A 27,036-nucleotide genomic window follows, 5' to 3' on the forward strand; every position below is an offset into this window, starting at 1 on the left:
GAATAGGGCGTATCCTGCTGCCTGAGTTCCCCTTGAGTTCTCATGGGATTCAGACAGTATTTTTTGGGAGACAGAAGCCCAGTGGAGGTGAATTTGGGCAGAGAACGTGGATTTGGGCAGAGAATGTGGATTTCCCCAGAACGTGATTGTAGATGGCTGGTGTGAGTTCGGGAATAAAGAGTTGCTGTTTGAATCTACAAGCTGTGTGGTGGCTCGTGATTGTGTGCAGCCAGACTGCGGCATTTGTGCCCAGCCAGACTGTGGTAGATCCCAGCACAGTGACCTTACAGAGCTTCACAGTTAGAGTAGTTGGGTTCATCTCTATAAACTCACACATGCGTGGAATTCACTTTCTGTTCCTGATCCTCCCACCTTATAGGTTTGTGTAGGAATCAGAAAATGGGTCTTCTCTAGACAGTAAATCTGCTGGCCCCATGATCTTGGACTTTGCAGCCTCCGGGACTATGAGAAATAAGTTTTTGTTGTTTATAAGCCACATTGCCAGGGGCCCAGTAACTGGGAGTGTAGACACTCACCACCACACCTGGTAATTTATGGTATTTTTGTTATAAAGCCCAAACAGACTTAGATACAGACATATGGATATAATCTGTTAGTTCTGTTTTTCTGGAGAACCCCCCAATATATTCATAAACCACAGAATTATCCCACCCAAGGGGAGAGGGAGTCAGGATAGTTATACACTATAGTCATGGGGTGAAGGACACCGCTGGGTGTGCTAATTCCTCTATTTTGCCATGTGGAGGGACCGATGATGGAGGATGATGGAGGAATTCCCTCTGGCAATAAGATGCAAAAATGCTCTAGAACCCTGAACCAGTTGAGCACTGAGGTCCCTGAAAACCCTTGCTATACCCAAACTCTTCACTCCTCATTAAAAACCCTATAAAAGCTGGGCATGGGGGTGCATGCCTGTAATCCCAGCAGCTCAGGAGGCTGAGACAGGAAGATCGCAAATTCAAAGCCAGCCTCAGCAAAAGCGAAATGCTAAGTGGCTCAGTGAGACCCTATCTCTAAATGAAATATAAAATAGGGCTGGGCTCAGTGGTCAAGTGGCACACACCTGTAATCCCAGCGGCTGGGGAGGCTGAGATAGGAGGATTGAGAGTTCAACGCCAGCCTCCACAATTTAGTGAGGCCCTAAGCAATTTAGCAAGACCCTGCCTTAAAATAAAAAGGGCTGAGGATGTGGCTCAGTAGTAGAGTGCTCCTGGGTTCATTTCCCAGTACGTAGGAAGGGAGGGAGGGAGGGGGGAGGGAGGAAGGCAGGAAGGCAGGCAAACCTATAAGGTGGGAGGATCAGGAACAGAAAGTGAATTCCACGCATGTGTGAGTTTATAGAGATGAACCCAACTACTCTGTGAAGCTCTGTAAGGTCACTGTGCTGGGATCTACCACAGGCCAGTCTGATCCTGAAGCCCTGCTCTCCCCACTGGTGACTGATCCAGCCTTAGACAGGCCAGCTTCCCACTGAGGCGCTGCTGCTTCCATGGGTCACCACGGCCAAGCCAGTCCCTGCTGACTCCAGGGTCTTCGCCTAGGTGGTGGCTGCTGTGTGGAGAATACACTGCAGTGAGGGCGGGAGAGGGAGCAGGGAGCCCAGTCAGAGAGCATCTGGGGACTGTGGCCATTGGACCTCTGGACTGGTGTGGTATCTTAGGCAGTGAAAGTGACGAGAACAAACTCTCCAGATTGGGGAGCCCAGGTTCCATCCTCCCTCAGGACCTTTCTCCTGAATGCTTTGCCTGAGATGCCCTCCCACCTTCCCCCCGACTCCTACTGGCCAGTGAATGTCCTAATAATGCTGAGCGATTATTCCCACCGTTCTGTACCCCCTGTGGGTGGAGTGCATTTCCTTTCCCACTGATGTCAGGCTGCGGGCCATGAATATGCCTTGCGTGGTTTACCTTTCTTTGTATCCCAGTGACTTGCCATGGGAAGAGCATGCTCTGGGAGCTGAAGCCCCCTCATCCTGGGCTCTAGAAGGAACACAAACTCAGGCTACAATCTGGAGCAAAACCACCCCGCCCAGCCTAGCTTATACTAGTCAAATTCATCACCATGCAGCCCAGAGCATGAATATAGATGCTAGTTGCTGTAGCCGCTGAAATGGGGGCTGGGTTTTTCCACAGCACTGATGAGAGCATGCTCCTTCTGATGGACATCCATGTCAGTGTCTCCTCCTGAGAGAAACCTTCCCTACCCCCCTGCTCAGGTCAGATCCCACTGCCACCCCCATGTGTCTGCCCAATTGGAATCACGCCATTTGATTATGGAAACTGCTAATGAATTTCTTTCTCTGAGGATGGGGATCTGTCTGCCTCACTCACGGCTACATCATCTCCTGGCCCTGGGGACAAGTTCAGAGCAGAAAACAAGATGCTTCTCAGATGAACAGGGGGTTGACAGATGGATGAGTAAATGGATGGATGGGTAAGCAAGGTCGGAATGGCTCTGTTTACCTGCATCCCCCCATTTTCTATTACCTGGCTTCTGGAACCAGCTCTGGGTCTGACTTGTTAGTAGCTGCATGTGCCCATTGCCTCATGTGGAGGATCAATTAGAACCACTAAGCCCAAAGCAAGAACCACGTGTGGCTACAGAGCACTTGATATGCAGCTCGTGTGAATGAGACTGGATTTTATTTTCATTTAAAATCTGACACACAATGCAATTAAGAAGATTTTAGAATGTTTAGAATAACATAGTGTGTGGATCTATGTTTTTCAAATGTAAAAGTTATAAAATCTAAATACAGGGGCTGGGGTTGTGGCTCAGAGGTAGAGCGATCACCTAGCGCATGTGAGGCCCTGGGTTCAATCCTTAGCACCACAGAAAAATAAATAAATAAAATAAAGGTATTGTATCCAACTACAATTAAAAATATATATGTGTGTATATATATGTATTCTATTCATTAGAATACATATATAAATATACATACAGAAGTATATATACATATTTTTTAAAAGTGTAAACACAAATCCAGTATTTCAATCGAAATTTGGCATCTTAATAGAGATGTGCTGAGGTGTAAAATACATCCTGAGTTTTCAAAACAGTATAAAAAAAGAAATGTTAAGCCAGTTTGGTGGTTCACACCTGTAATCCCAGTGATGCTCAGGAGGATGAGGCAAGGAGGATTGCAAGTTTGAGGCCAGTTTCAGCAACTTAACAAGACCTTGTTTCAAAATAAAAAATAAAAGGGGGATGGGGGCTGGGCACTGTGGCACATGCCTGTAATCCCAGCGGCTCTGGAGGCTGAGGAAGGAGGATCACGAGTTCAGAGCCAGTCTCAGCAAAAGCGAGGCACCAAGCAACTCAGTGAGACCCTGTCTCTAAATAAAATTCAAAATAGGGCTGGGGATGTGGCTCAGTGGTTAAGTGCCCCTGAGTTGAATGCCTGGTACGAAAAAAAAAAGTGGATCCTAGCTAGGCATCGTGACATGGGCATTGTCCCATGTGGGAGGCTGACTAGCATGTGACCGCATATGTCTCCTCTTCTGATTGGTGTGGCATCCTCTGGCACTCTGTGATCTGGTTGCCTAGGTAACTCAGATGTTAGGGTCAAGAAACTGTGTCTTCGTGCATGGGCGTGCCTTCCCACATCCCCCTGGGTGGAGCTATGCTCACCTGTTCCTTTGTAATATTACCCCCTTGCCCTATTTAGGATAGAATGTTCCATGGAAATGCCCCTTGTGTGTCCCCTTCTCTTACTCTGCCCTTGGGTGTGGACTTCCTAGATGTCAGTCAACCTGCTGGCAGCAGACATCATGAAGCTAGACTCAGTCCCCTGAAACCTGACCCCTTGCCTTATTTGAATGGCTTCTACTCAATAAAAGGGGTCAGAACGTGCTCTCTCTCTCTCTCTCTCTCTCTCTCTCTCTGCGGCTCCTTAAGGTCAGAGGAGCCATCACAGTACTCCCCAAAGAAAAAGGTATTTCTGTCTCTTGTGTGGTTATTTCGTGAGGCCCAGTTCCCCTGGAGTGACCCGAGTGTTTAAGTCACCGAAAACGCAACAGTCCCAGCTACTTAGGAGATTGATGCAGGATTGCCTTCAACACCAACATGGGCAACACAAGACCCCCATCTCTTTTACAAAAGGTGTAGCCAGGCACAGTGGTGCATACCTGTCATCCCAGTAGCTGCGGAGGCTGAGACAGGAGACTTGAGAGTTAGAGACCAGCCTTATCAACTTTGCAAGGCCCTACACAGCCTAGCAAGACCCTTTCTCAAAAAAAAAGGAATGGTAAAGCACCCCTAGGTCCAATCCCCAGTACAAAAAAAAAAAAAATAGTGGCACCTACTTACCCCCTCCTTGAATGTGTGCTGGGCTTGGTGACTCACTTCTAATGAATAGAACAAAGCAGAAGTGACTACATGACACAAGAGCGGGTCCTCCCTGCTCTTTTCTGAGTCACTCAATTTAGGGGAAGCCAGCTGCCATGTTGTGAGGACACTCAGGGAGTTGTGTGGTTTGGCCTCTGTGCTCAGGAACTGAGGACTCCGACCAACAGCCACAAGTGAGAGCGATGTAGGAAAGGGCCCCTCCACCCCAGGTGACTGCAGCCTTCTGAGTCACAAACAACCCAACTGAGCCCCTCTTAAACTGCTGACCCGCAGGACCTAGGAAATAATACATATTGTTGTTTTGCACCGCTAAATATGAAGGTACTTCGTCACACAACACACTCTCTTTGGGGCCCTTGGGTTAAAGGTCTCCTCTTCTCCAGGGAGAGAGGCCCCAATCCTTGGTCTGATTCATGTTGGAACTTCAGGAGCCACCACAGGGCCCCCAAACCAAGGTGCAAACCACAGACTCCGAGCCAGGCTGCCTATGTGCTCACAGGCTGTTTATTATCCAAGCAGAAGGAGGAGAGAGAGAGGAAGTAGGGGGGCGGGGTGGAGGGAAAACCAGGGGCCCTCAGGTGGTGGGCGTAAGGGAAAGTGAACAGAAAGGCTCCTCTTCTTTCTCCTGCTGCTGACCAGGGAACTCCACCCTCAGATGGGGCCTCTGGGGTGGCATAGGGGCCTCAGGAGGCCCGGCAGCTCAGTTGTTAGCTGGGGTCGGCAGGTCCCAGGCTCGGAATGGCTTCTGTGTACACAAAATATCTCTCTGCAAAAGGCACTGGTGGAGGAGGGCAGCAGGAAGGCCACCCCATCACAGGCAGGGTCCACTGGGTCCTGGGTCTGGGTCCTGGCCCCCAAGACCAATCCAGCCTCCCTCACAGGCTGGGTCTCTCAGGCCCTGTTCTCCTCTCCTCTCCCTCAGCCCAGCAGTGAGCAGGCAGTCAGCAGAGGGCCGGGTCACGTGGCAGACATCCCCTCTTCAGGGCTAGCCCATCTGGTGACTTCTAGGCCAAGAGCCCCAGGCGGGTGACTTTGGCTGAGAGGAAGGAGTGGATGATGAAGACCATGGTTTTGGGACACGAGTGCAGGTCCAGCTGCTGCAGGAAGGATGGAGAGAAGGGTCAGGGCCCAGTCCAGCCAGGCCTCCTGGAGTGCACCCCCCTCACGGTACAGAGGTGACCCTCCACTTACGATCTCGCCTTCAGCGCCTCCAAAGTCCAGGAAAAGGAGACTGGCGCCATCATCCGAGGACATCTGCAGCTTCTCAAAAGGCTGTCGGAGCAACACGGCCCGGGCTGCTCCCGGTTCAGCAGCCCACAGCGTGAAGCCCTTGTCGATGTGCACGGAGAGGCTGCAGGGACGGCCATGCCACGTGCAGGCTGCAGGGAAGGCACGTGGGCACAGGCACAGCTGGCACCTCAGAAACCATGTGACCCACCTCCAACCCCACCAGCAGCTCCACAAAGTGGGTCTAAAGTACCCCCAGGGCTGGGAGCTCACCTCCCTGTGCAGTCACCACCACCCTAAAACACAGTAAGACAGGTCCTCAGAGAACCTGCGCCTGCTTCCAGTCCCACCTAGCAGCCCCATAAGTAGACAGGGGGGAGCTTAAGAATCTACCATGGCAAGAGGCTCACTCCCCAAAAGGACATCAGCAAGCCCACTAAGCATGATCCCAGAGACCTATAGAGGTGCTTCGCTAAATTTAAATTTCAGGTGGACATGGTGGTGCAAGCCTGTAATCCCAGCTCTCAGGAGGCTAAGGCAGGAGGATTGCAAGCTCAAGGACAGCCTTAGTAACTTAGCAAGACCCTGTCCCAAAATAAAAAGTAAAACGGAATGAAGATGTAGTTCAGCAGTAAAGCACCCTTGGGCTCAATCCCCAGAACAAAAAAGAAAATAATTTCAGAAAAACAGCAGAAAATTTAGACATACTTAGGTTTTTTTTTTTTTAAGTATATACTATTAGCTGGGCATGGTTAGCATGTGCCTGAAATCTCAGCATCTTGGGAGGCTGAAGCAGGAGAAGTCAAACACAGCCTCAGAAACTTAGCAAGGCCCAGGCAACTTAGCAAGACCCTGTCTAAAAATTAAAAAATAAAAATAAAAAGGGCTGAGGATGTAGTTCAGTGGTTAAATGCCTCTGGGTTCAATCCCTGGTATCAAAATAATAAATAAATAACCACCAGAAAAAAAAGTATTTGTTGTTTATCTGAAATTCGAATTTAACTGAGTGTCCTACATTTCATCTGGAGTCCCACCCCAAGTGCCAACTTTTACAAGGACACAGCTTGAAAGGTCCAAGGGAAAAGACCCACGACCTACCAGGGTATCTACATATCCAAAAGACAGGGCCTCTGGAGAACCCAAACCCCACTTACTCTCCCCCTTCTAGGGTACCCTAAAGAAGGAGCTTGAGCCAACTGTAGTGTCACATGCCTGTGATCCCAGCTACTTGAGAGGCTGAGGCAGGAGGATTACAAGTTCAAGGCCAGCCTGGGCAACTTAGTGAGACCCTGTCTCAAAAGATAAAAAGGGCTGGGGATGCAGCTCAGTGGTAGAGCACCCCTGTTTTTAATCCTCAGTACCACAAATAAATAAGTAAATAAATAAATAAGGAATGAGGAGACGGGGAGGAAAAGGAGGAAGAGGAAGAGGTTGAATGCCTCCTCCTGGGGGAAGAGGCTCATTACAAGAGAGACACTCCCAGATCCACCCAGCGCACCTGTGGACACCTCTTGCACACCCTCAGCAGCCCGGTGACAGCCATCCACCAGCTGTCGGGTCCAGGCAGCCAGCTCCTGAGGTGACTCCACGCTGAACAAGTGAGTATCCACACCGTGGCGTGTGCCCGTGCGCAGGGCAAAGGACAGCTCTGCGTCGTAGGGCACCGAGCCCTTGGAGGGGCCTGAGTGCACCAGCCTGCGGTGGAGGGCAGAGGGCGACGCGTGAGGCCCTGGGGTGGGGGAAGAGTCTGGACAAAGTGGGCAGTGATCAGTGACCCGTGGATCCTTCCCACTAATGGGGACTCAGCAAGAGGCGATTCCCCCACCCTCCTCCGGTGGCCCGGCTCCAGCCACAGTGGTGTCCCGCCGGGCACACTCCTGCCCCAGCACCCCTGCACGCGCTGTTCCCTTTGCCTCAACACTACGGTCTCCCCGGCTCGCCTTTCCACGTCTTTCAGATCTTTGCTCAAATGTCACGTCCGTCCTCTGAGAAGCCCAGAGTCAGGGTTTAGATATGAGGTGTCCCCTAACAGCTCATGTGTGCGAGGTGAAGTGATTGGGTTCTCAGTGCATTAATCCCTGACAGGGACTAACTGGGTGGCAACGAAAGGCAGGGAACTGGAGCAGGAGGGTCCCTGGGGACATGCCTTTGTCCTTGTTGAAAGGATCCCTCTCTTTCTCTGCTTCCTGGTGCACTGTCAGGAGCTCCTTTCCTCTGCCGGCCCTTCGCCATGAGGTCCTGCCTCACCTCTGGCCCAGAGCAATGGAGCTGGCCATCTACGGACTGAGACTCTGAAACCACGAGCACCAAACAGACGCTTCCTCCTCCGAAGCTGCTCTTGTCAGGCCTTTGGGAACAGCACTGGAAAGGCTGATCAAAGCTCCCACCCTGGCCGCCCTGGCCAACAGCACCCTTCTCTCTCACTAGCCCTACTTTTCCTCATGACACCAGAAATCGCGCTTTTTATTTGTTTGCTTCCATTGGCTTTTTCACTGGAATGTCCACTAGGGTAGAAACTTTTGTCTATTTGTCCACCACTATTCCAGTAACTCAAAACCATGCCCGACACATAGTAGGAGCTCCACAAACATTTGTTGCCTTAATAAGTCAGCTGATTAAGTAGGCAATCTACTACCCACTCGTCCCCAGTAACCAGCAAACTCCTGACACACAGGCCAGAACCAGCCCAAGGAGAGGAGCCTCTTGCTGTGTGGCCTTGGGCAGCTCACTGCTTCTCTCTGATCAGCAGACCTCAGAGTTCTGGACACAGCCCTCTCTGCTCTTCACCCTGTCCACTCTCTCTCTCTCCTGGAGCTCTAGTTTCTCTTTAGGGCTCCTTCTGACACCCAATCTCCTACATTCCAGCCATAAGCCACAGACTTGCAAGTCCCCAAGCTCCCTATCCAAGTTCCATATCCGTCCCCCACACACTTTGGACCTGACTCAGCACCTCACTCCAGCCTCCTCCCTTTGCACTCCCACCCGCCCCCCAAACTGCAACCTCCTATTCATCCTGGGACACCTCCTTCTCCCTCCCCATCTGGCAAGCGCCAGGCTGTGAATTTTCCCAACGTGTATTCTCCACTGCAAATGCTGCCTCTCTTCCCCATCTGCTGCCTCCGCCCACCTGCCTCCCCCAGTCACACCAGCTCCCCTGCAGGCTGCAGGGGCTGCCAGCTTCCATCCTGCCCTTTCCGGTGCATTTCCCAAGTGACAGCCACAGGAGACTTTTTGAAAAACACAACCCCAGTCACCGGACTCCCTGGCTTAACCCCTTCAGCTCTGCCACAGGTCTTAAAGGGAAGCCAGCATCCTTAACCAGACAGCAGAGGCCCCACAAGATCAGGCCCCGCCGACCCCTGTCTCTTTTCAATGCGTGTCCTGCGTGGACTATGTACCTGGTTATGCTGCACTCCTAGCTCCACGAACACGCCACAGCCCTGGATGCCTCAGCACCTCTGATCACGACGCTCCCTGCATGAGAGGCTCGTCCATCCTTTCCTAAATAATCAACTCACCCATCAAGTACAGCTCAGATGTCACTCATCCTCAAAGCCTTCCCCAACCAGGCCAGGTAGAGATAAGTGGTTCCTTCAACCCTGCACTGTAATGTCACCTCTTAGGTCTGTCTGCTGGACCAGGCTGGGTTCTCCCTGAGGGCAGTGTCTGCTGGGATAAGCTCTGAGTCCTCTGAACCATGCAGCATGGGGTGTAGTGGACCTTACACCTTTCTACTCCAAGCCCCCATTTCACAGATGAGGAAACCGAGGGCCCAGACAAGGCAGAGACTTGCTTCAGATCACTTAGGGAATAATAGGGCAGGGAAGAATAGGGCAGGAATGCATAGCTTCTGGACCTATCTGAAGCATCTGTCCCCAGGCTCTGGGTGAGTCACACAGTCCGTGCCCATGGATACCTGGTGGCAATGAGCGGGGCGGTCCGGGCTGGTCGGCTCAGGGCCTCACGGGTCTGAGGGAGACTAGAATAGAGGAGCAGTTCCTTTTCAGTCAGCAGGGCCAGGGTGGGAGCCGTGCCCCCACTGGGCAGCTGCGGAGGGATAGGAAGGGGAGAGGTCAGAGGGAGAGTGAGGAGGAAGAGGGGCATTGGGAACAGGCCAGCGTCAAAGTGAGGGCTACACCGAGGAACCGGCAGATACCTGTTCCGTCAGCCAGCCAATCTGCTTGATGTCCTGGTTCCCAGCTGTGCCCGTGGCTGCCAGCAGTGCCTGCAGCTCTTCCTTGACCCAGGGCATCAGCACGTTGATCTGAGCTTGGATGGCACCAGCCCATGACCTTGCACCAGCCTCATCCTTGGCCCTCAAGAAGAACGTCTCCTGGCCATCTGCTGCACAGATCTCCAGATACCTGTGGGCACAAATGGAGCAGGGGAGGCCTGTCACTGGGCTTCAGCTGTCCAACCCTGAAGTCTGGCCTAAGAAACCCAATCCACCACCAAACCGGAAGCAGCCACAGGGAATGTCCAGGAGAGAATCAGTAGCAACGTTCACTGCTGGGGCCCCAGCTCCAGTTGTTGGGGTCTAGGGACACAGGGCTATGTCATACACACATGTGTGCACAAACACACAATTACACTCAAACATGTGTTCTGGGGGACAAAATTTTTACTCTGAGTAATTATCATGCTCTTTTCTCCCGTTTTTTAAGGAAGATTCTTTTGCTGGACCAGCTCCCAGGTTCTCCTTTTGTATGAAACCAAAGTAGTGTGCATACTTACAAGGGGAAAAAACATGAAAGTGGTCAAGAGACCAAATGGACCTACATAATAAAGAGCTTGGGAAATGAAGTGGGGGTAAGGGAGGAGACAAGGACATGCAGGCCGCTGTGAGGGAGAGTTTCAGGGGGGTTTCACCGGGCACAGTGTGCAAGGCATTTTCAGAAGGCTTTGTGGGGCACTAAAGAGTCACTCCCCTTTGGCATTTCTGAACTAGATAGGGCGGGACAGAAGTGGAGGGTGGCTTACTACACCCGTTCTGCTCCCTTCACGTCTGCTTCAGAACTAGAAAGCAAGGTGCTTGAATTCCCAGCCTCCTCTGCAGCTAGGGCTGACTACGTGGCCCAGTTCTGACCAAAAAGACACACCTAGAAGTCTCTGGAGAGGGTGACCATTCCAAGTGAAGGGCAGATCCATGCCCAAAGACGGATTCCACCAAATCCATCCCTCCCTGTACACATAGTCCACTACTCCCCGCAGAAGCTGAGGTTTGTGTTCCTTCTCCTAGACTTTGTGGCTTGGGTCAACAAAGAAAATATGGCAGAAGGGACACTGTGGAATTTCCAAGCCACTATATAAGAAGTCCAAGGGGCTGGGATTGTGGCTCAGGGGCAGAGCACTTGCTGAGCACGGGTGAGGCACTGGATTGGATCCCCAGCACCACATTTAAAAATAAATACCTAAATAAATAAAGGTATTTGTCCACCTATAACTAAAAATATGTTTTGAAAAAAGAGGTCCAGGGCTGAGGCTGGGGCTCAGTGGTAGAGTGCTCGCCTAGCATGCATGAGGCACTGGGTTCGATCCTCAGCACCACATAAAAATAAAAAATAAAGATATTGTGTCCACCCAAAACTAAAAAATAAATATAAAAAAAAAAGAGGTCCAGCTACACTGAGACCACCATGCTATAAGGAAGCACAAGATAACTGTGTAGAAAGGCCAGATAGGAAGAGAAATGCTCGGTCAGCCCCCAGATGTTGGACCTTCCCACCAAGGAAACAAGAGGGCGTTACCGCTAGCTTGGCCTTCAAGCCACAGCAGACAGCAAAGGGAACAGAAGAAATGGCAGACTGTGCCGGCAAACTGCCAAATTGGAAGAAATAATAAACTGTTATTTTTGAAGGTACTAAGTTTAGGATAATTGGGGTTTTAGGGGGTGTGGGTGGTTGTTTGTTTTTGCTACTGGGGATTAAACCCAAGGGTGCTTACCACTGAGCTATATACCCAGCTCTTTTTAGGTTTTATTTTGGGACAGGGTCTTACTAAGTTGCTTAAGCCCTCGCCAAGTTGCTGAGGCTGGCTTTGAACTCGTGATCTTCCTGCCTCAGCCTCCCAGGTCACTGAGATTCAGGTGTGTGCCATTGTGCTCAGCTGGGATGGTTTGTTATGCTGGAACAGATAGCCAGGCAAAGGCTTTTGTCTCTTTCTTGTTTGGAATTAGACAAAATGCTTGGAGGTATAGCCATCACTCTGCCTCCATAAAGAAATATCATAATAAAAAAGACAGAAAGCTGGGCGTGGTCGGGCACACCTGTAATCTCAATGTTAGAGAGGCTAGGGCAGGAGGATCCCAAGTTCAGGGCCAGCCTCACCAATTAAGTAAGGCCCTAAGCAACTTAGCGAGACCCTATCTCAAAATAAAACATAAAAAGAGCACATGATGCAGCTCAGTGGTTAAGCACCCCTGAGTTCAATCCCTGGTACCAAAAAATAATAATAAGGTGAGTGCCTCGGTCCTCATCATAAAAAGAGGTGAGCAATAGGACTTTACTCAAAGGCTCTGTGAGAGGGAGATGAAATTGTGCCTGGGTACCACTAGACACAGTGCTGGGGAAACAGTAAGCACTCAGTAAATGCTGGCCAGGCCCAACCTTGTTAGTGAACAGCTGAAGGCTGCTCAGGTGTGAGGGATGACAACCTTCTGTGGCCCTGACATGAATGCCATATCTCAGAACCTCCCCCAACGTGGCAGAGACTAGAGGGATCACTGGGCCCAACAATGTCATTTCACAATGGAGAGTCTAAAGGCCAGTGAGGAAAAGGAGCTGGGTCAAGGAGGACCAGGACTAGAACCCAGACCAAGGTCCTCCTCAGATGTGAACAGCCCAGAGGAAAACATGAGAAGCAAAGCACACCACTGTCCGTGACTTCACTCGCGCATCCATTTGACCCATTTCTTCAGCAGCTGTTACGTGCCAGCACTGTGCCTGCCACTCAGACGACCCAGAGGAAGCTCTCCTTTGATCTCACCACCTAACACCGCCTTACGCCAGCCTTACCTGGGCTCGGGGTCAGTAGGGGTGCACCTTCTTGAAACATATGCCATCTTCAAGGACACGTGTTTGACCTCACTGAGGTTCCGGGGTTGGGGACCAGGGGAGGAAGGCTGCCGCTGAAGGGGTGAGGACGGGGGTGAGTCCCAGCCAACCGAGGTCCCGCTGGCAGAGTTCTTGAAATATGGTGAGACCTCCTTCATGTATTTGACTGGTCAGGAGAGAGGTCAGCAGTTACTACTGTGACACAGGCCCCCATGTAGCCCACAAGTGTCACTAGTTAATTAAAAGGGAAAGCCAGGGCACAGTGGCACACACCTATAATCCCAGAAACTCAAGAGGCTGAGGCAAGAGGATCATAAATTCGAAGCCAGCTTGGGTCACTTACCAAGACCCTATCTCAAAATAAAATAAAAAGAGTTGGGTTTATAGCTCGGAGGTAGAACACCCCTAGTTTCAAACACCAGTGTCACAAAAAAAAAAAATAGTTTAACTTATGCCAGGTATTGTGGTGTATGCTTATAATCTCAGCAACTTGGAAGGCAGAGGCAAGAGAGTCATAAATTCAAGGCCAGCCCAGCAACTTAGTGAGACCCATCTCAAAACAAAAAATTAAAAGGGCTGGAGATGTGGCTCAGTGGTAAAGTGCCCCTCGGTTCAAATTCCAGTACAGTAAAAAAAATAATAATTTTTTTTTTAATTTTGGTGGGGGCCAGGTGCAGTGGCACACACCTGTAATCCCAGCAGCTCAGGAGACTGAGACAGGAGGATCGTGAGTTCAAAGCCAGCCTTAGCAAAAAGCAAGGCGCTAACAACTCAGTGAGATCCTGTCTCTAAATAAAATACAAAAAAATAGGACTGAGGATGTCGCTTAGTGGTCTGGTGCACCTGAGTTCAATCCCCAGTACACACACACACACACACACACACACACACACACCCCAAATTGGGGGGGTAGGTAGCAGTGATTGAATTCAGTAGCACTAAACCACTGAGCCACATTCCCAGGCCTATTTTGTATTTTTTTTAGAGATGAGTCTCACTGAGTTGCTTAGTGTCTCGCTTTTGGGGGGGCTGCCTTTGAACTCACGATCCTCATGTCTTAGCCTCCCAAGCTGCTGAGATTACAGGCATGCACCACTGTGCCCAGCTAAAAAAAATTAAAATTTAAAAAGGCAGGGGATGGAGACTGGGGTTGTGGCTCAGTGACAGAGCACTTGCCTAGCATGTGTGAGACACTGGGTTCAATCCTCAGCATGAAAGGAAGGAAGGAAGGAAGGAAGGAAGGAAGGGAGGGAGGGAAGGAGAGAGGGTGGAAAAAAAGGTATATAAAAAAAAAAAAAAGCCAGATGTAGTGGTGCACTCCTATAATCCCAGCGACTCAGGAGGCTGAGGCAGGAGGATTGCAAATTCAAAGCCAGCCTCGGCAATGGCAAGGCCCTAAGCAACTCAGTAGGACCCTGTCTCTAAATAAAATACAAAAAAAAAGGGGGGGGGGGGGCTGGGGATGTAGCTCAGCAGTAGAGCACTTGCAAAACCCTAGGTTTACTCTACAGTACTAAAAAAAAGCTTAATTATATCCAATATCACTACCTTATTGTAAGCTAAAGCCTTTCTCAGGGCAGTGAGTGAGACAGGAAGTACTGAATGCCTGCTCATATCCATTCACTTACCTGCCCCCTGGTCTATGGCCACCTGGCCATCTGTAAGAAAGACTATACTTCCCAGCCTCCTTTGCAGCAGGTATGGCCAAGTGACTAAATTCTCACCATAAAGTGGAAGGTTTAGACCTATGGTTTGTTTCTTTGTACTGGAGACTGAACCCAGCACTTTATGACTGAGCAACACCCCCAGTACTCTTTATTTTTTATTTTGAAACAGGGTTTTGTTAATTCACTAATGTTAACCTCATCAGTGAATTAACTCCCTGCCTCAGCCTCCAAGTTACTCAGATTACAGGCGTGCACCAACATGCCCGACTGGATTTGGACCTTTGGGATGACTACTCAAGGAAAACAGACAGCAGCTACAGCAAGACAGGGGACGAGCCTAAGGTAGGCGTCAGGACATGTGACTGCTCTGTCATTGTCCTATTGCTTTCTCCTATCTCTTCATCCTTTGCTTCTGCAGAAAGGAGGTGTTGATCCAGCAACTCAGGAGTCCAAGGCAAGAGGATCACAAGTTTGAGGCCAGCCTCAGCAATGTGGCAAGGCCCTAAGCAACTTAGCAAAACCCTCTCCCAAAGTAAAAAATAAAAAGGGATGGGGATGTGGTTCAGTAGTAGACTGCCCCTGGGTTTGATCCCCAGTACTGCAGGAGGGAAAAAGTTGGAATAAGATGGTCCTATAATATGGTCCGGAGTGGTAGAACATGCCTGTAATCCCAGCAGCTCAGGAGGCTAAGGCAGGAATATTGCAAGTTCAAAACCAGCCTCAGCAACTCAGTGAGGCCCTGTCTCAAAATAAATAAAAGGGCTAGAGATGTGGCTCAGTGGTTAAGTACCAATTCCTGGTGCAAAAAAAAAAAAAAGATTGTCCTATAATAGAAGCCACTCATTGTCCTCCAACATAGCAACAGCTTCTCAGCTAAAGACTTCATTTAGGGGCTGGGGTTATGGCTCAGCGGTAGAGCCTTCGCCTTGCAAGTGTAAGGCCCTGGGTTCAATCCTCAGCACCACATATAAATAAATAAAATAAAGTTATTATTAAAAAAAAGAAAAAGATTTCATTTACCAGGTTCCCTTACAACTACAAGTGCCCATGTGGCCAAGTCTGGCCAATAGGATAAGAACAGACACGATGTGTGTAGCTATCAGGTTTTGCCCACTATAAAAAGGGGTGTGCCCTTCCCTTCCCCACTTCACCTTTCACTGCCTGGAAACCATATTGGTGGGGCACTATCTTGACCATGAGGACATGAGCCATACTTTAAGGAAGTCCAACCAACAAAATAGAAATAAGCAGATGCTGATGTTTCCAAGGTACCATGGCAGACTTGGACTGTCAACTGAGAAAGCAAAAACCTTCATTCACACACACACACACACACACACACACACACACACACACGTATGTATATGTACATATACTCTTTGTGTGTGGCGGGGGGGGGGGGGGGGGGGGCTGAAGATTGTACCCAGGGCCTTGTGCATACAAGACAAGCACTCTATCGAGCTATATCCACAGCCCAACCTTCTATTATATTTACGGCACAAGTTTATGGGTTTCTTTCTAACAGTAGCATAGTTTGTACACTAATCAGTATAGTTGCCCAGGGCTGGGGTTGTAGCTCAGTGGTAGAGCACTTGCCTAGCATGTGTCAGGCACTGGGTTCAATTCTCAGTACCACATACAAAATATAAATAAAATAAAGGTTCATCAACAACTAAAATAGAAAAATTAAAATATATATATGGTTGCTCAAAAGCCCTTGAAGGTGTGGCCAATTCCTACTGAGTAAATGCAGTAGTCACCTTGTGGATCAATATTCTCTAACAGAACCTTCTATTAGGATGGAAATGTGTAACCTATACTTTGTACCATACAGTAGTGACTACCCACATGTAGCAAATGAGTACTTGTTAATATAAAAAACTGATTTTTAGATTTTTATTTACTTTGTTATCTTAAAATTAAATTCAATCCTCCCTATCCTTGATTTTATCCTAATCTACACTTCAGATTTCTATTTTGTATTGAACTTGAGGCTTTTTTTTCATGTTAAAAAGATGAGCTGCAGGGCTGGGGTTATAGCTCAGTTGGTAGAGTGCTTGCCTCACATACACAAGGCCCTGGGTTCAATACCCAGCACCACACACACACACACACACACACACACACACACGCAATTAAAGATGAACTGGGCACCATGGCACACACCTGTAATCCCAGTAATTTGGGAGGTTAAGGCAGGGGAATCACAGTTCAAGGTCACCCTCAGTAACTTAGCAAGACCCTAGACAACTTAGTGAAACCCTGTCTCAAAGAAAAGATACGAAAAGGGCTGGGAATGCAGCTCACTGATAAAGGGCCTCTAGTTCAATTCCCTAGCACGAACAAGGAAAAAAGAAAAAAAAAAAAGGTGGTAGTGTTTCAAGAGCCAAAAATAAATGGGAATTAGAAAAAATTAAAATCAAATAATGACATAGAGATAATAGCAACCACATTGGACAGAACAGTTCTAGAATACCTGCCCAGACCTGTTTCTCTGCCCAACTGACCCATAAAGTCCTGTTCTGACAGGTCAGAGGTGAACACCAAAGCCACACCAGGCGATCCAGATTGAGACTGGAGAAGTCTACACTGAGAGCCTGACTGTCATCTGTTCTCAGGGGACAGAAAGAGAAGAAAGCTGCTCTGTAGAAAGAGACTGGTGCAGACATGAGGAGAGATAGAAGGCAGGTCTGCCAGCTACCTGCTGACATTCCAGTTTCTGATGTCTGTCCTTCAGAAAGTTGGGTTGCAAACCCACTTGGGGTTCTGATATTGGGGGCCCCAGTGATAAGGATTAGGGTCCCACACCCTTGTAGAAAAGAAAAGGAGATCTCACCACCAATGGCAGCTGGAAGCCAAAGGCAACAGAACCACACAGCTGATCTGGGAAAAGCTTGGCCAGAGTAGAGAGTGTCAGGGACAAGCCAGCTTTCTTGAGGACCTACTAAGTGCCAGGTATTGTCCTGGCCCTAGGACCAGATGGCAAACATCTGACATTTGTGCCACCACTTCTTTATCCCTTGCTCATGGAAGACATCGCTGATCAATCATAGTGTCATTACAAATAAATTAAGGCCGGTAATAAAACCTTTTGGACACTCTTGTTAAATCAATTAGATGGGTTTAATTGCAAATAATTGAATACATGATAATAGGGTCTTAACCAAAAAGATATTTATGATTTAATTTAACCACTCTTGAGGAGGGCTAGCTTCAGCAGCACACATACTAAAATTGGAATAATACAGAGATTAGTGTGGCCCCTTTGCAAGGATGGCATACAAATTCATGAAGCATTCCATATACTTCTTTCATTTGGTAAATTATGAACTGGTTTAAATTTGTACCGTTCAGGTACATTGATTGTCACAAAACTGTACAGATTTCTATATTTTGGATGGGAAATATTTCCTTTCTCTATAATACATTGCTTCCTATCATGGCATTTAAAAAAGAAAAGAGCCAGGTGCAGGGGTACACTCCTGTAATCCCAGGAGCTCAGGAGGCTGAGGCAGGAGGATCACAAGTTCAAGGCCAGATTCAGCAATTTAGTAAGGCCCTAAATAACTTAGCAAGATCCTGGGGATGTGGTTCACTGGTAAAGCACACTTGGGTGCAAAACCTAGTACCAAAAATAAAAAAGAAGAAAAGAGGGGAGAAATGCTGGGGAGTGACATTGGCCAAATTCTATTGTTATAGTGTGTGCATCTACAAATATGTCACAACAAATCCCATCATTATGTACAACTATAAGACACCAATAAAAAAATGTGGAAGAAAAGAAAAAGACCTTGGGCTCAGAGATCTACAGAATATGGTCAGAAACTGCCAATATTGATGCTATAAATTCTAACTCTTCTTTCCTATTTTTGTCCTTCTACCTACAAACTGCAAGACAATTGTTGAAACTTCAGGTATATTTTCATTTCAATAAAATAACTGTAAACAAAACAAAACAAAAAAAAAAAAACGGAAAGAGCCAGATGCAGTAGCACATACCTAATCCCAGCGGCTCAGGAGGCTGAGGCAGGAGGATCGTGAGTTCAAAGCCAGCCTCAGCAAAAGTGAGGAGCTAATCAACTCAGTGAGGCCCTGTCTCTAAATAAAATATAAAATAAGGCTGAGGATGTGGCTCAGTGGTTGAGTGCTTCTGAGTTCAATCTCCTGAACAAAAAACAAACAAACAAACATAAAAATAAAAATAAAAAGTGCTGGGGCTAGGGCTGGGGATATACCTCACATGGCCAAGGCCCTGGGTTCTAATACCCAGCAGTACAAAAAAAAAGAAAAAGGATATTAATTAAAATGAAAAAAAAAAGTGCTGGTCTGTAGTTCAGTGGTAAAGTATCCCTGAGTTCAATCCCTAGTACCAGGGGGAAAAAGAAAGACAGGAATCTTGAGGAAGGGGACTCAGGATTGAGTTAGGGGCTGATGACCCTGGATTCTGGGCGGGCCCCTTTGCCTTCCCTGGTTCTTTTCCTCATGACCACAGCTCAAGCTGATCATTCCTTCTGGGATAAAATCCAAAGCAGGCATAGAGGAGACAATGCGTTCTCTCCTCACACTTCCCTCTTATCGAAAAGTTAGGAATTTCCATGAAGCAGCCAACAGACGTTTCCTTATATCTCATTGGTCAGAAGTGAACTGTGTGTCCACTGCTGGCCCAGTCAACAGAAGGGAATGATCATAAGCTATAGTTCCGCTTGGTCTACAAAATCAGGTTTCTATTAGTGAGGAAGAGGAGGAAATAGTTCCAAAGTGTCTACTACACTTCCCTGGGGAATTTGGGCTCTTCTGATGAGGACAGTCTCCTTACATCTAAAATGAGCTACTAGAAGACAGTATATAGACCAAGATGGTTAAAAGAGGGCTGGGGCTCAGGGATAGAGCACTTGCCCAGCACATGTGAGGCACTGGGTTCAATCCTCAATACCACATAAAAATGAATAAACAAAATAAAGATATTGTGTCCTTCCACAACTAAAAAAAATATTCAAAAACATTTTTTAAAAGATGCTTAGAAGACTTGTTCAAGCCTGGTCGGACTTCCTCAGCCACGCCATGCCCTCTGCTGATCTGCTGGGGAGTGCCTGATACCTGTCAGCCTCCCTCTCCCCTCAACCACACCCAGGGCCATGGCCATCTGCTAGTTAGCTATCAAAGTCTCACAATTAAGCCCAGCATGTCCTGCCTGTGAGTGGACAGTCCAGGACAGGGTTAGGAGGCAGTTCTTGGCCCAGTTCCCTGGAACAACCCGATGAGAAGCTATTTCTGTCATAGGAGACACCACTAAGGTTCAGACTTACAAACCCCAGCGAGGAGGATGAGAAGTTATGCTGAAAGCAAGGGCAGGGTTTGTTTGTTTGTTTGTTTGTTTATGTTTTATTTTAAGAATTAAGCCTAGTCTGAAGTTTGGGAACCAGAACTAAAAATGACTCACGTCAGCTGGGCACAGTGGCACAAATCTGTAATCCCAGCAATTTAGGATGCTGAGGCAGGTGGATTGCAAGTTCAAAGGCAACCTCAGCAACTTTGTGAGACAGTAAGCAACTTAGGGAGATCCTGTCTCAAAATAAGAGATAAAAAGGTCTGGAGATATGGCCCAGTAGTTAAGCACCCCTGGGTTCAATCCCTGGTATTGAAAAAAAAAAAAAAAAGACTCATCACTGAAGCAGTGACTTACCTGGGAACTATTAGATTATGTCTCAAAGGGCCATGGCGGGGGGAACATGTCACAGCTCACCTGATAGCCAAAAGCCATCTCCCTGCCTTCTCCATGCTAACAGAATCCTGAGCCCTGGAAGCTCAGCTTCTCCCAACCTATAGAGAGAGTCTTGATTGGTCAAAGTTAATCGGGCTCATTCTAAACTTTTTGCTTGTGACTGGTTTGGAAAGGGGCAGATGATATAATTTTGGCCGATGAGATGTGAGGGAAAACACTCCCTTCCTTTTCTCTCTTCTAGCCTTGCCAAGTTGCTTGGGAGAGAACTTGGTCTGAGAGAAACGGTAAACAACATTTTCACCTAAAGGTTGGGGTGCACACCTGGAGGATGATGAAGCAGAAAGATGGACAGACCTTGGTCTTCAAAGACCCTAAGACTCCAAATTAATCTACCCTGATCCATGCTGCTTCAAGATGTTCTAGAAGATGACATATTTTATTCAGTGCTTACATTTATTGGAGGGGGATAGAGAGAAGTTGATTAACCGGTACAAAAATCATAGTTGGATAGGAATAAATTCAAATGTCCTATAGCATAAGAGTGTGACTATAGTCATCAATAATTCATTATATATTTCAACGTAGACAGAAGAGAGGACTTTGAACATTCCCGACACAAAGAAATATGTTTGAGGTCATGGATATGCTAATTATCTCGATTTGACTATTATTGAAATATCACACTGTACCCCATATATAGGTACACACTCAATTAAAAATTTTAAAAAGAGGGGGGGAAAATCCTTGAATTGGGCTCCTATTATTTGCACTCAAAAGCATCCTAGACTAGGCACAGTGGCACATGCCTGTAATCCCAGGGACTCAGGAGGCTGAGGCAGGAGGATTACAAGTAAGTTGCTTCAAGCAACTTAGCAAGACTCTTAAGTAACTTTGTGAGACCCTGTGTCCAAAGAAAGGCAGGGGGCTGCTGGGGACTTAACTCAGTGGTAAAGTGCCCCTAGGTTCAATCCCCAGTACCAAAAAAAAAAAAAAAAGTGTCCTGGGTTGGGGCTGGAGCTCAGTAGTAGAGCACTTAACTAGTCTATGAGAAGAAGATCTGGGTTCCATTCCCAGTGCCATCAAAAAAACAAACAAACAAAAAACTAACCATCCTGAATACTACAGTCCCCAGTGGTGAAATTGTTGTACCTCCTTGCAAAAAGTCCACACTCCTGGGGCAGAGCTGGGGCTGGAGCTCAGTGGCAATGCACTTGCCTAGCATGTATGGGGCCTGGGTTCCATCCTCAGCACCACATAAAAAATAAACAAATAAAATAAAGGTATTATGTCCATATACAACTAATTATATATAATATAACTCCAATAAAAGTCCACGCTTCTCCCCTGCACCTTTACCCAACTTCAATGCCCTCCAGGACTTGCCCTGCCTACCTCCGGGTTTTACCATCTCCCACATCCCTAATCCCACTCTCTAATCCAATCAGACCATCTACTCTCAGCTCTCAGAAGCTATCCGTGTCCAAACTCCCGCACCTTTGAAAATGCAGTCCCCACTGGGATAGGTTCACTGAACAGAAGGAGGATGTCACAGCTCAGATGCCCAAGCCCAGCTCACCTAGGAAGCCCTCCCAGGTGCTCGGTCTGGATCCATCCCACCCCTCTGCAGTTCCCAAGACCACATCCCCTCCGATTGATTATGTGGGGTTCGTGTCCCCCACCAGGCAGGAGCACTGTGAGGGCAGGGACCTCTGTGATTCATTTCTATCTCTCTAGAATTCAGCAGGGATCTCATACGCTACGTGCTCAGCAAATGAACATTTGTCAATTTTGAAGCCAGAGAAACCGCTGAGTCCCTGCTCACCCGGTCATACCAGACTGGGCCCTCCTCTCCTTTCCTGCAGGAACATGCTATAAATGGACAGCACACCAGACTGCTGGTGCCAGAAATGGGGCTTGGATTTCACAAACCAAGTGGCCTCACCCAGAGTGGGGGTGGGATCCTGGGGGCCCCCAGCATGTGGCCATAAATAGCCCCGCTCTGAAGCCTCCTCCCCACTGAGTCATTTGACCGGGCAGGGCGGGGCTGCCCACAGGCTTCAGCCTCAGGAGCTAAGGGCCCAAGAGCAGGCCCACCCAGTGTCCACGCTCCCCAGCCAAGCCCTTGGCCCACGAGCCTGGTAAAGCTCACATGGGCACTTCCTTCCTTCCTCCTTAAGAGAACCTGGGGCAGACACAAACAGAGGCCCCAATACCCAGGGACATCCAGCTTCCCCAAGGAGAAAAGCCAGGACCCAGCTCTGGCCCCAAGAACCAGGAAAGAGATTCCACTAGAAACGCAAAGAACAGAAACAGGGCAGGACCATTCACCCGGCCCAGTATAATTGAGGGGTATGGGGTCACATGTGATGCTGAGAGAAGCAGACACATCTGCTTTGGCTCAACATAGCATCCCCAGAACTTATCCCAGGGCTCAATGAATGTTGGTGACTGAATGCCCTGACTTCAAGTCTTGGCTGCAGAAAAACCTCTCTGCCAAGCTCAAGCTGTTCCTGGTCTGTTCAGTGGGTGGTCACTTATTTACTTCTGCTTGAAAGTCCATGATCAATCCATTTGTTTACTAGTCCAGGGCCTCTCTCCTCGAACCCATGAGCACAGGAACCTGATCTCTTGCTGGCCAAGCTTCTATATGTACACCAGGTAATCAATGGAGAAGACATTTCTTAGATAATGGAGATGGGGGTGGACGTAGCTCAGTAGTAGAGGGCTTGCCTAGCATGGGCAAGGCCCTGGGTTCAATGGCAAGTACAGGGAAGGGAAGAAATTTGCTAAATGAATGGACATTAAAAGTCCTAGGGCTTCTCAGCCTGGGGCAGGAACATGAAAAAGAATGTGGCTCTGGAGGAAGGCAGCCTTGGTTTCCCATCCTTGATCTATGATCTTGGACAGGTGACTTAACCTCCATGAACCCACATTTCCTCAACTTTAAAATGGGAGTAAAATTATATGTACCTCATGAGGTATTGAAAGACCCAATACCTATAAAGCACTTTTCCCGCCTGGCACAGGATGGTTCTTCAGTTGGCAGTAGTGTGGTTATTACTTCTACTGCCATGTTTAGCATGACAATATGAAGAGACAGTCACAGGATGTGATGGCACAAACAAAGGATAGGAATACAGGTCCTGTGATTTGCTCTCTGAGCCTCAGTTCCTTTCCTGTATAAGAGGTTCTGATACATCAGCTCTCTAAGCAAGGCACTGTGAGGATTCATGATCAGCTATCCACCACCTGCCCAGGATGGCGGAGAAAACTTGAGATTCCAACAGGCTCAGAGGAATGATCTTTAAGGATTTACTGGCCTAGCAAGGCTGGACTAAAAATAGTTCCTGGACACTGGCGGACCTGGCATCAGGGCTGACCAGCAAAGCCCAGACTGCCACACCTTGAAAAATAAAATCTCACCTTAACACACCCTTTAGTATGGGCAGGGAGGCAGAGGATACCACCTATCAAGATTCTACAGCTAACACCAAGGCAGGAGGGCAGACGCCTGTAATCCCAGAAACTCAGGGGGCTAAGGCAAGAGGATCATAAGTTCAAGGCCAGCCTCAGCAATTTAGTTAGCCCCTAAGCAACTTAGCAAGATCTTGTCTCAAAATAAAAAAATAAAATAAAAAGGACTGGGAATGGAGCTCAGGGGTAGCGCTGGGTTCAATTGCTGTTACCAAAAAAAGAAAAGAAAAAAAAAGATAAGCTTCCTGACTGTCAGAAACCACACATCCCTGATACCTACAACAAGTCCTGGCCCAGAAAAGGGTTCAGTAAATACTTGCTAGATGAATTAATGAATCCCAGTAACAGAATATTATGCAACCATTAAAAGGAATAAGAAAGAGTTACATATCCTTGACTTATTAATTAATAAAAACATACATACAGAGGAGTGACATGGCTTTCCGTGGCACATGTCTATAATCCCAGTGAAACCAGGAGGCTGACGCAGGAAGATTGCAAGTTCAAGGACAGCCTCAGCAATTTAGCAAGGCCCAAGCACTTAGTGAGACCCTGTCTCAAAATAAAAAGGGATGGGGATGTGGCTCAGTAGTTCAGCATCCCTGGGTTCAATCCCTGGTACAAAAGAAAATTTGAAAAGGACCCATATCGGGGCTGGGGTTGTGGCTTAGCAGTAGAGCACTCGCCTAGCATGTGCGAGGCCCTGGGTTCGATCCTCAGCACCACATAAAAATAAAGGCATTGTGTTGTGTCCATCTACACCTAAAAAATAAATATTTTAAAAAAAGGACCCATATCAACTCAGGAAGCCAAGATTCAGAGTTCTAGTATATTAGCAAAGGGAGAAAGGAGCACTAATTGAGTGCTTACTACATACCAAATACCAAGTTCATCTTTCTCAAACACATCTTCACCTGATTTTACCAATTCAATGAAATGAATTGATATCCTTGTTTAATGGATGGATAAACCCAGCCTCAGAGGGGTGACATGACTTTCAGCACAGTATAAATAGTTAAGACCACGGAGTTTGGCTTCTGAGAGATTCAGTTGAAATTCTCTCTCTGCCACTGTGTAACCTGGGCCAAGTCACCACCTGAGTTCTCATCTGTTTAATAGGATAAATAATGTGGGGGTGGCATTGAGGATTCAACGAAATATTACATGAAAGACACTTAGCACAATGTCCAGCACATTGTAGGTGCTCAATAAATAGTAGACACTCTTCTCCTGATTATTATCATTGTGATTTTCTCCACCACTATAACAGCCAGGGTCACACAGCTCACGGGTCAGAGCCTACCTCCAGAGGCCCACCGGCATTTTAATTGAGGTCTGGGGATCAGGCCAAGGATGGATTAGGCCAAGTTTTGACTGTGGCAAATCACATGGTCCAAAGTTATGTGTGTGTGCAGCCAAATAAATGTTTCCTTGAGAACAATGGTCAGAACAACAGGTCTTTGCAGCCACCAGAGACCTGGGTGGGGGCTCCATTCATGCCTACCAGGACAGGAGTCCCTCAGGCGCCTCAGGGGCCCAGCATACTTGGCTCAGCTAAACAGGGTGACCCCAAATTAGCTGCATCTCACTTTTGACAGCAGTAAGGCATGGAGCCAAACCATGGGCAGGACACCTGGCAATGTCCATCTCCCGGAGAAAGGACAGGCAGGGCACTGGCCTCAGAGTCTAAAGACTCATAACAGAGAAAAGCTCGGGAGTCAGTCAAGCCCCGTGTGAGCTTTGAGCCTCTTCTTCTTCTTTTTTTTTTTTTTTTTTTGGGGGGGGTATACTGGGGAATGAACTCGGAGTCACTCGACCACTGAGCCACATCCCCAGCCCTATTTTGTATTTTATTTAGAGACAGGGTCTCACTGAATTGCTTAGCGCCTTACTCTTAGCGTACTTACTCTTTTGTGTGTGGGGTGGGGGCAGGGAAACTAGAGATTGAACACGAAGTGCTCTACCACTGACCTACATCCCCAGCCATTTTAATGTTTTATTTTGAGACAGGGTCTACTAGGTTGTCCTGGCTGGCCTGGAACTTGCAGTCCTCCTGCTCAGCCTCCAGAGTACTGGGATTAAAGCCATGTGTCCCCACATCTGGCACAGATGAAGTTTTCAAGCTTTGTTCAGAATAAGTGGTTTTCAGCAAACATGGTGGCACATGCCTGTAATCCCCACAGCTCGGAAAGCTGAGACAGGAGGATCTCAAGTTCAAAGCCAGCCTCGGCAACTTAGCAAGGTGCTAAGCAACTCAGACCTGCCTCTAAATAAAATAAAAAATAGGACTGAGGATGTGGCTCAGAGTTAGAGCACCCCTGCATTCAATCCTTAGTACGAAAGAAAGAACCTAGGTCCCCTCCAGAGAGGCTCCCAGGAACCCTGTTCCAGATTAGGGCAACTGCTGAACCCTGACCTTCTCCCCAGATCCCTGAAGTCTTGAGGACCAGGCACAAGCCAACATCCTCCTGTCCCTGTGCTGCAGGTTTCCCACATTGCTCCTGCAATCTTATCTGTGAAATGGGGATGAAAGCAATTCCTATTACTCTACAGACTGTTTTATTTATTTATTTGTTTGTTTGTTTGTTTATTGTACCAGGCATTGAATCCAGGGGTGTTTAACCACTGAGCCACATCCCCAGCCCTTTTTAATATTTTATTTAGAGACAGGGTCTCACTGAATTGCTTAGGGCCTCGCTAAGTTGCTGAGGCTGGCTTTGAACTTGTGATCCTCCTGCCTCAGCCTCCCAAGTCACTGGGATTACAGGTGTGCACCAGCACGCCCCATTCTACAGACTTTTATCATGCACATGTATTCAAAGGCTACTACGTGCTCAGGTCTTTTAAAAGCCCAATTTCTGTGTAGGATGTACTTCTACTTTGTACAAAGCACTAAATTAGCTTTTAGTATTATCTTTTAATGCACGACAGGCTCACTGTGGTTACTGTCAGTGTGTCCAGCCACACTGGAGGAGGGAAAAGGAAGCACATTTTCCTCATAGAGATCCCTCCCTCTTCCCCCAGGCCTGGTCTCCAAGGGCCCGGCTGAGCCTGGCAGGCGCTCTGCACACACAATGGGCCTCTCTAAGCAGCAGGCAGAGGCGTGCTGGCTGCCAGCTTGCACCCAGACTCTGTCACAAACACATCCCTGCGGCTGAGAACAGGCTCTGAACATTTGTGCAAATCTCTGACCTAGCAGAGGAAAGGTCCCAGCAGCTGGGCTGCTGAAGCACGGCTGAACCCCCAACTTAAGGAATGAGGGCTCTGGCTGGCACCTGGAGTTTGCTAGCCAGACCTGTTCTTCCAGGACATTCTCCAGGAATTCTGTACCTACCAAGCCCCAGGCCCCAAGAAATTTGCCCAAGCTGCCTTGCCAAGTTCACATCCAAAGGACAGGCCATTCTTCCATGGTTCCTTGGAAGTGGCCTCAGAAACAGGTCAGGAGTGAAGAAATTCTGAACAATGTGATGTGATGTGCTCCAGAGGGGACCTCGGCCCAGAGGGGCTCCCAGGAACCCTGTTC

At 48.1% G+C, this 27,036-nt stretch overlaps 1 protein-coding gene and 1 non-coding gene across 4 annotated transcripts in view; one reads left to right on the forward strand and one right to left on the reverse strand.

Annotated features, from left to right (window-relative positions):
- Positions 1 to 4,859: 4,859 nt before the first annotated feature.
- Snta1 (syntrophin alpha 1) overlaps positions 4,860 to 27,036 on the reverse strand; it is a 29,440-nt gene continuing 7,263 nt past the window's right edge. Inside the window, exons 3-8 of one of the 3 annotated variants that reach the window (XM_071608844.1) lie at positions 12,612 to 12,816; positions 9,755 to 9,962; positions 9,515 to 9,645; positions 7,065 to 7,293; positions 5,563 to 5,750; positions 4,860 to 5,468 (exon numbers count right to left, since the gene is read on the reverse strand). In XM_071608844.1, coding sequence (XP_071464945.1) covers positions 5,357 to 5,468; positions 5,563 to 5,750; positions 7,065 to 7,293; positions 9,515 to 9,645; positions 9,755 to 9,962; positions 12,612 to 12,816 — 1,073 coding nt within the window. In that variant the 3' untranslated portion in view covers positions 4,860 to 5,356. Of the gene's footprint in view, positions 5,469 to 5,562; positions 5,751 to 7,064; positions 7,346 to 9,514; positions 9,646 to 9,754; positions 9,963 to 12,611; positions 12,817 to 27,036 lie in introns of those variants that run through there. The other 2 variants (XM_027945312.3, XM_071608843.1) reach the window with 2 other exon arrangements.
- LOC114100607 (U6 spliceosomal RNA) lies at positions 17,522 to 17,625 on the forward strand. The gene has a single exon (XR_003584102.1). It is a non-coding gene; the product is annotated as a U6 spliceosomal RNA (small nuclear RNA).

This window comes from Marmota flaviventris, chromosome 2 (genome assembly GCF_047511675.1).
Source record: "Marmota flaviventris isolate mMarFla1 chromosome 2, mMarFla1.hap1, whole genome shotgun sequence".
In the NCBI taxonomy this organism is placed as follows: Eukaryota; Metazoa; Chordata; class Mammalia; order Rodentia; family Sciuridae; genus Marmota; species Marmota flaviventris.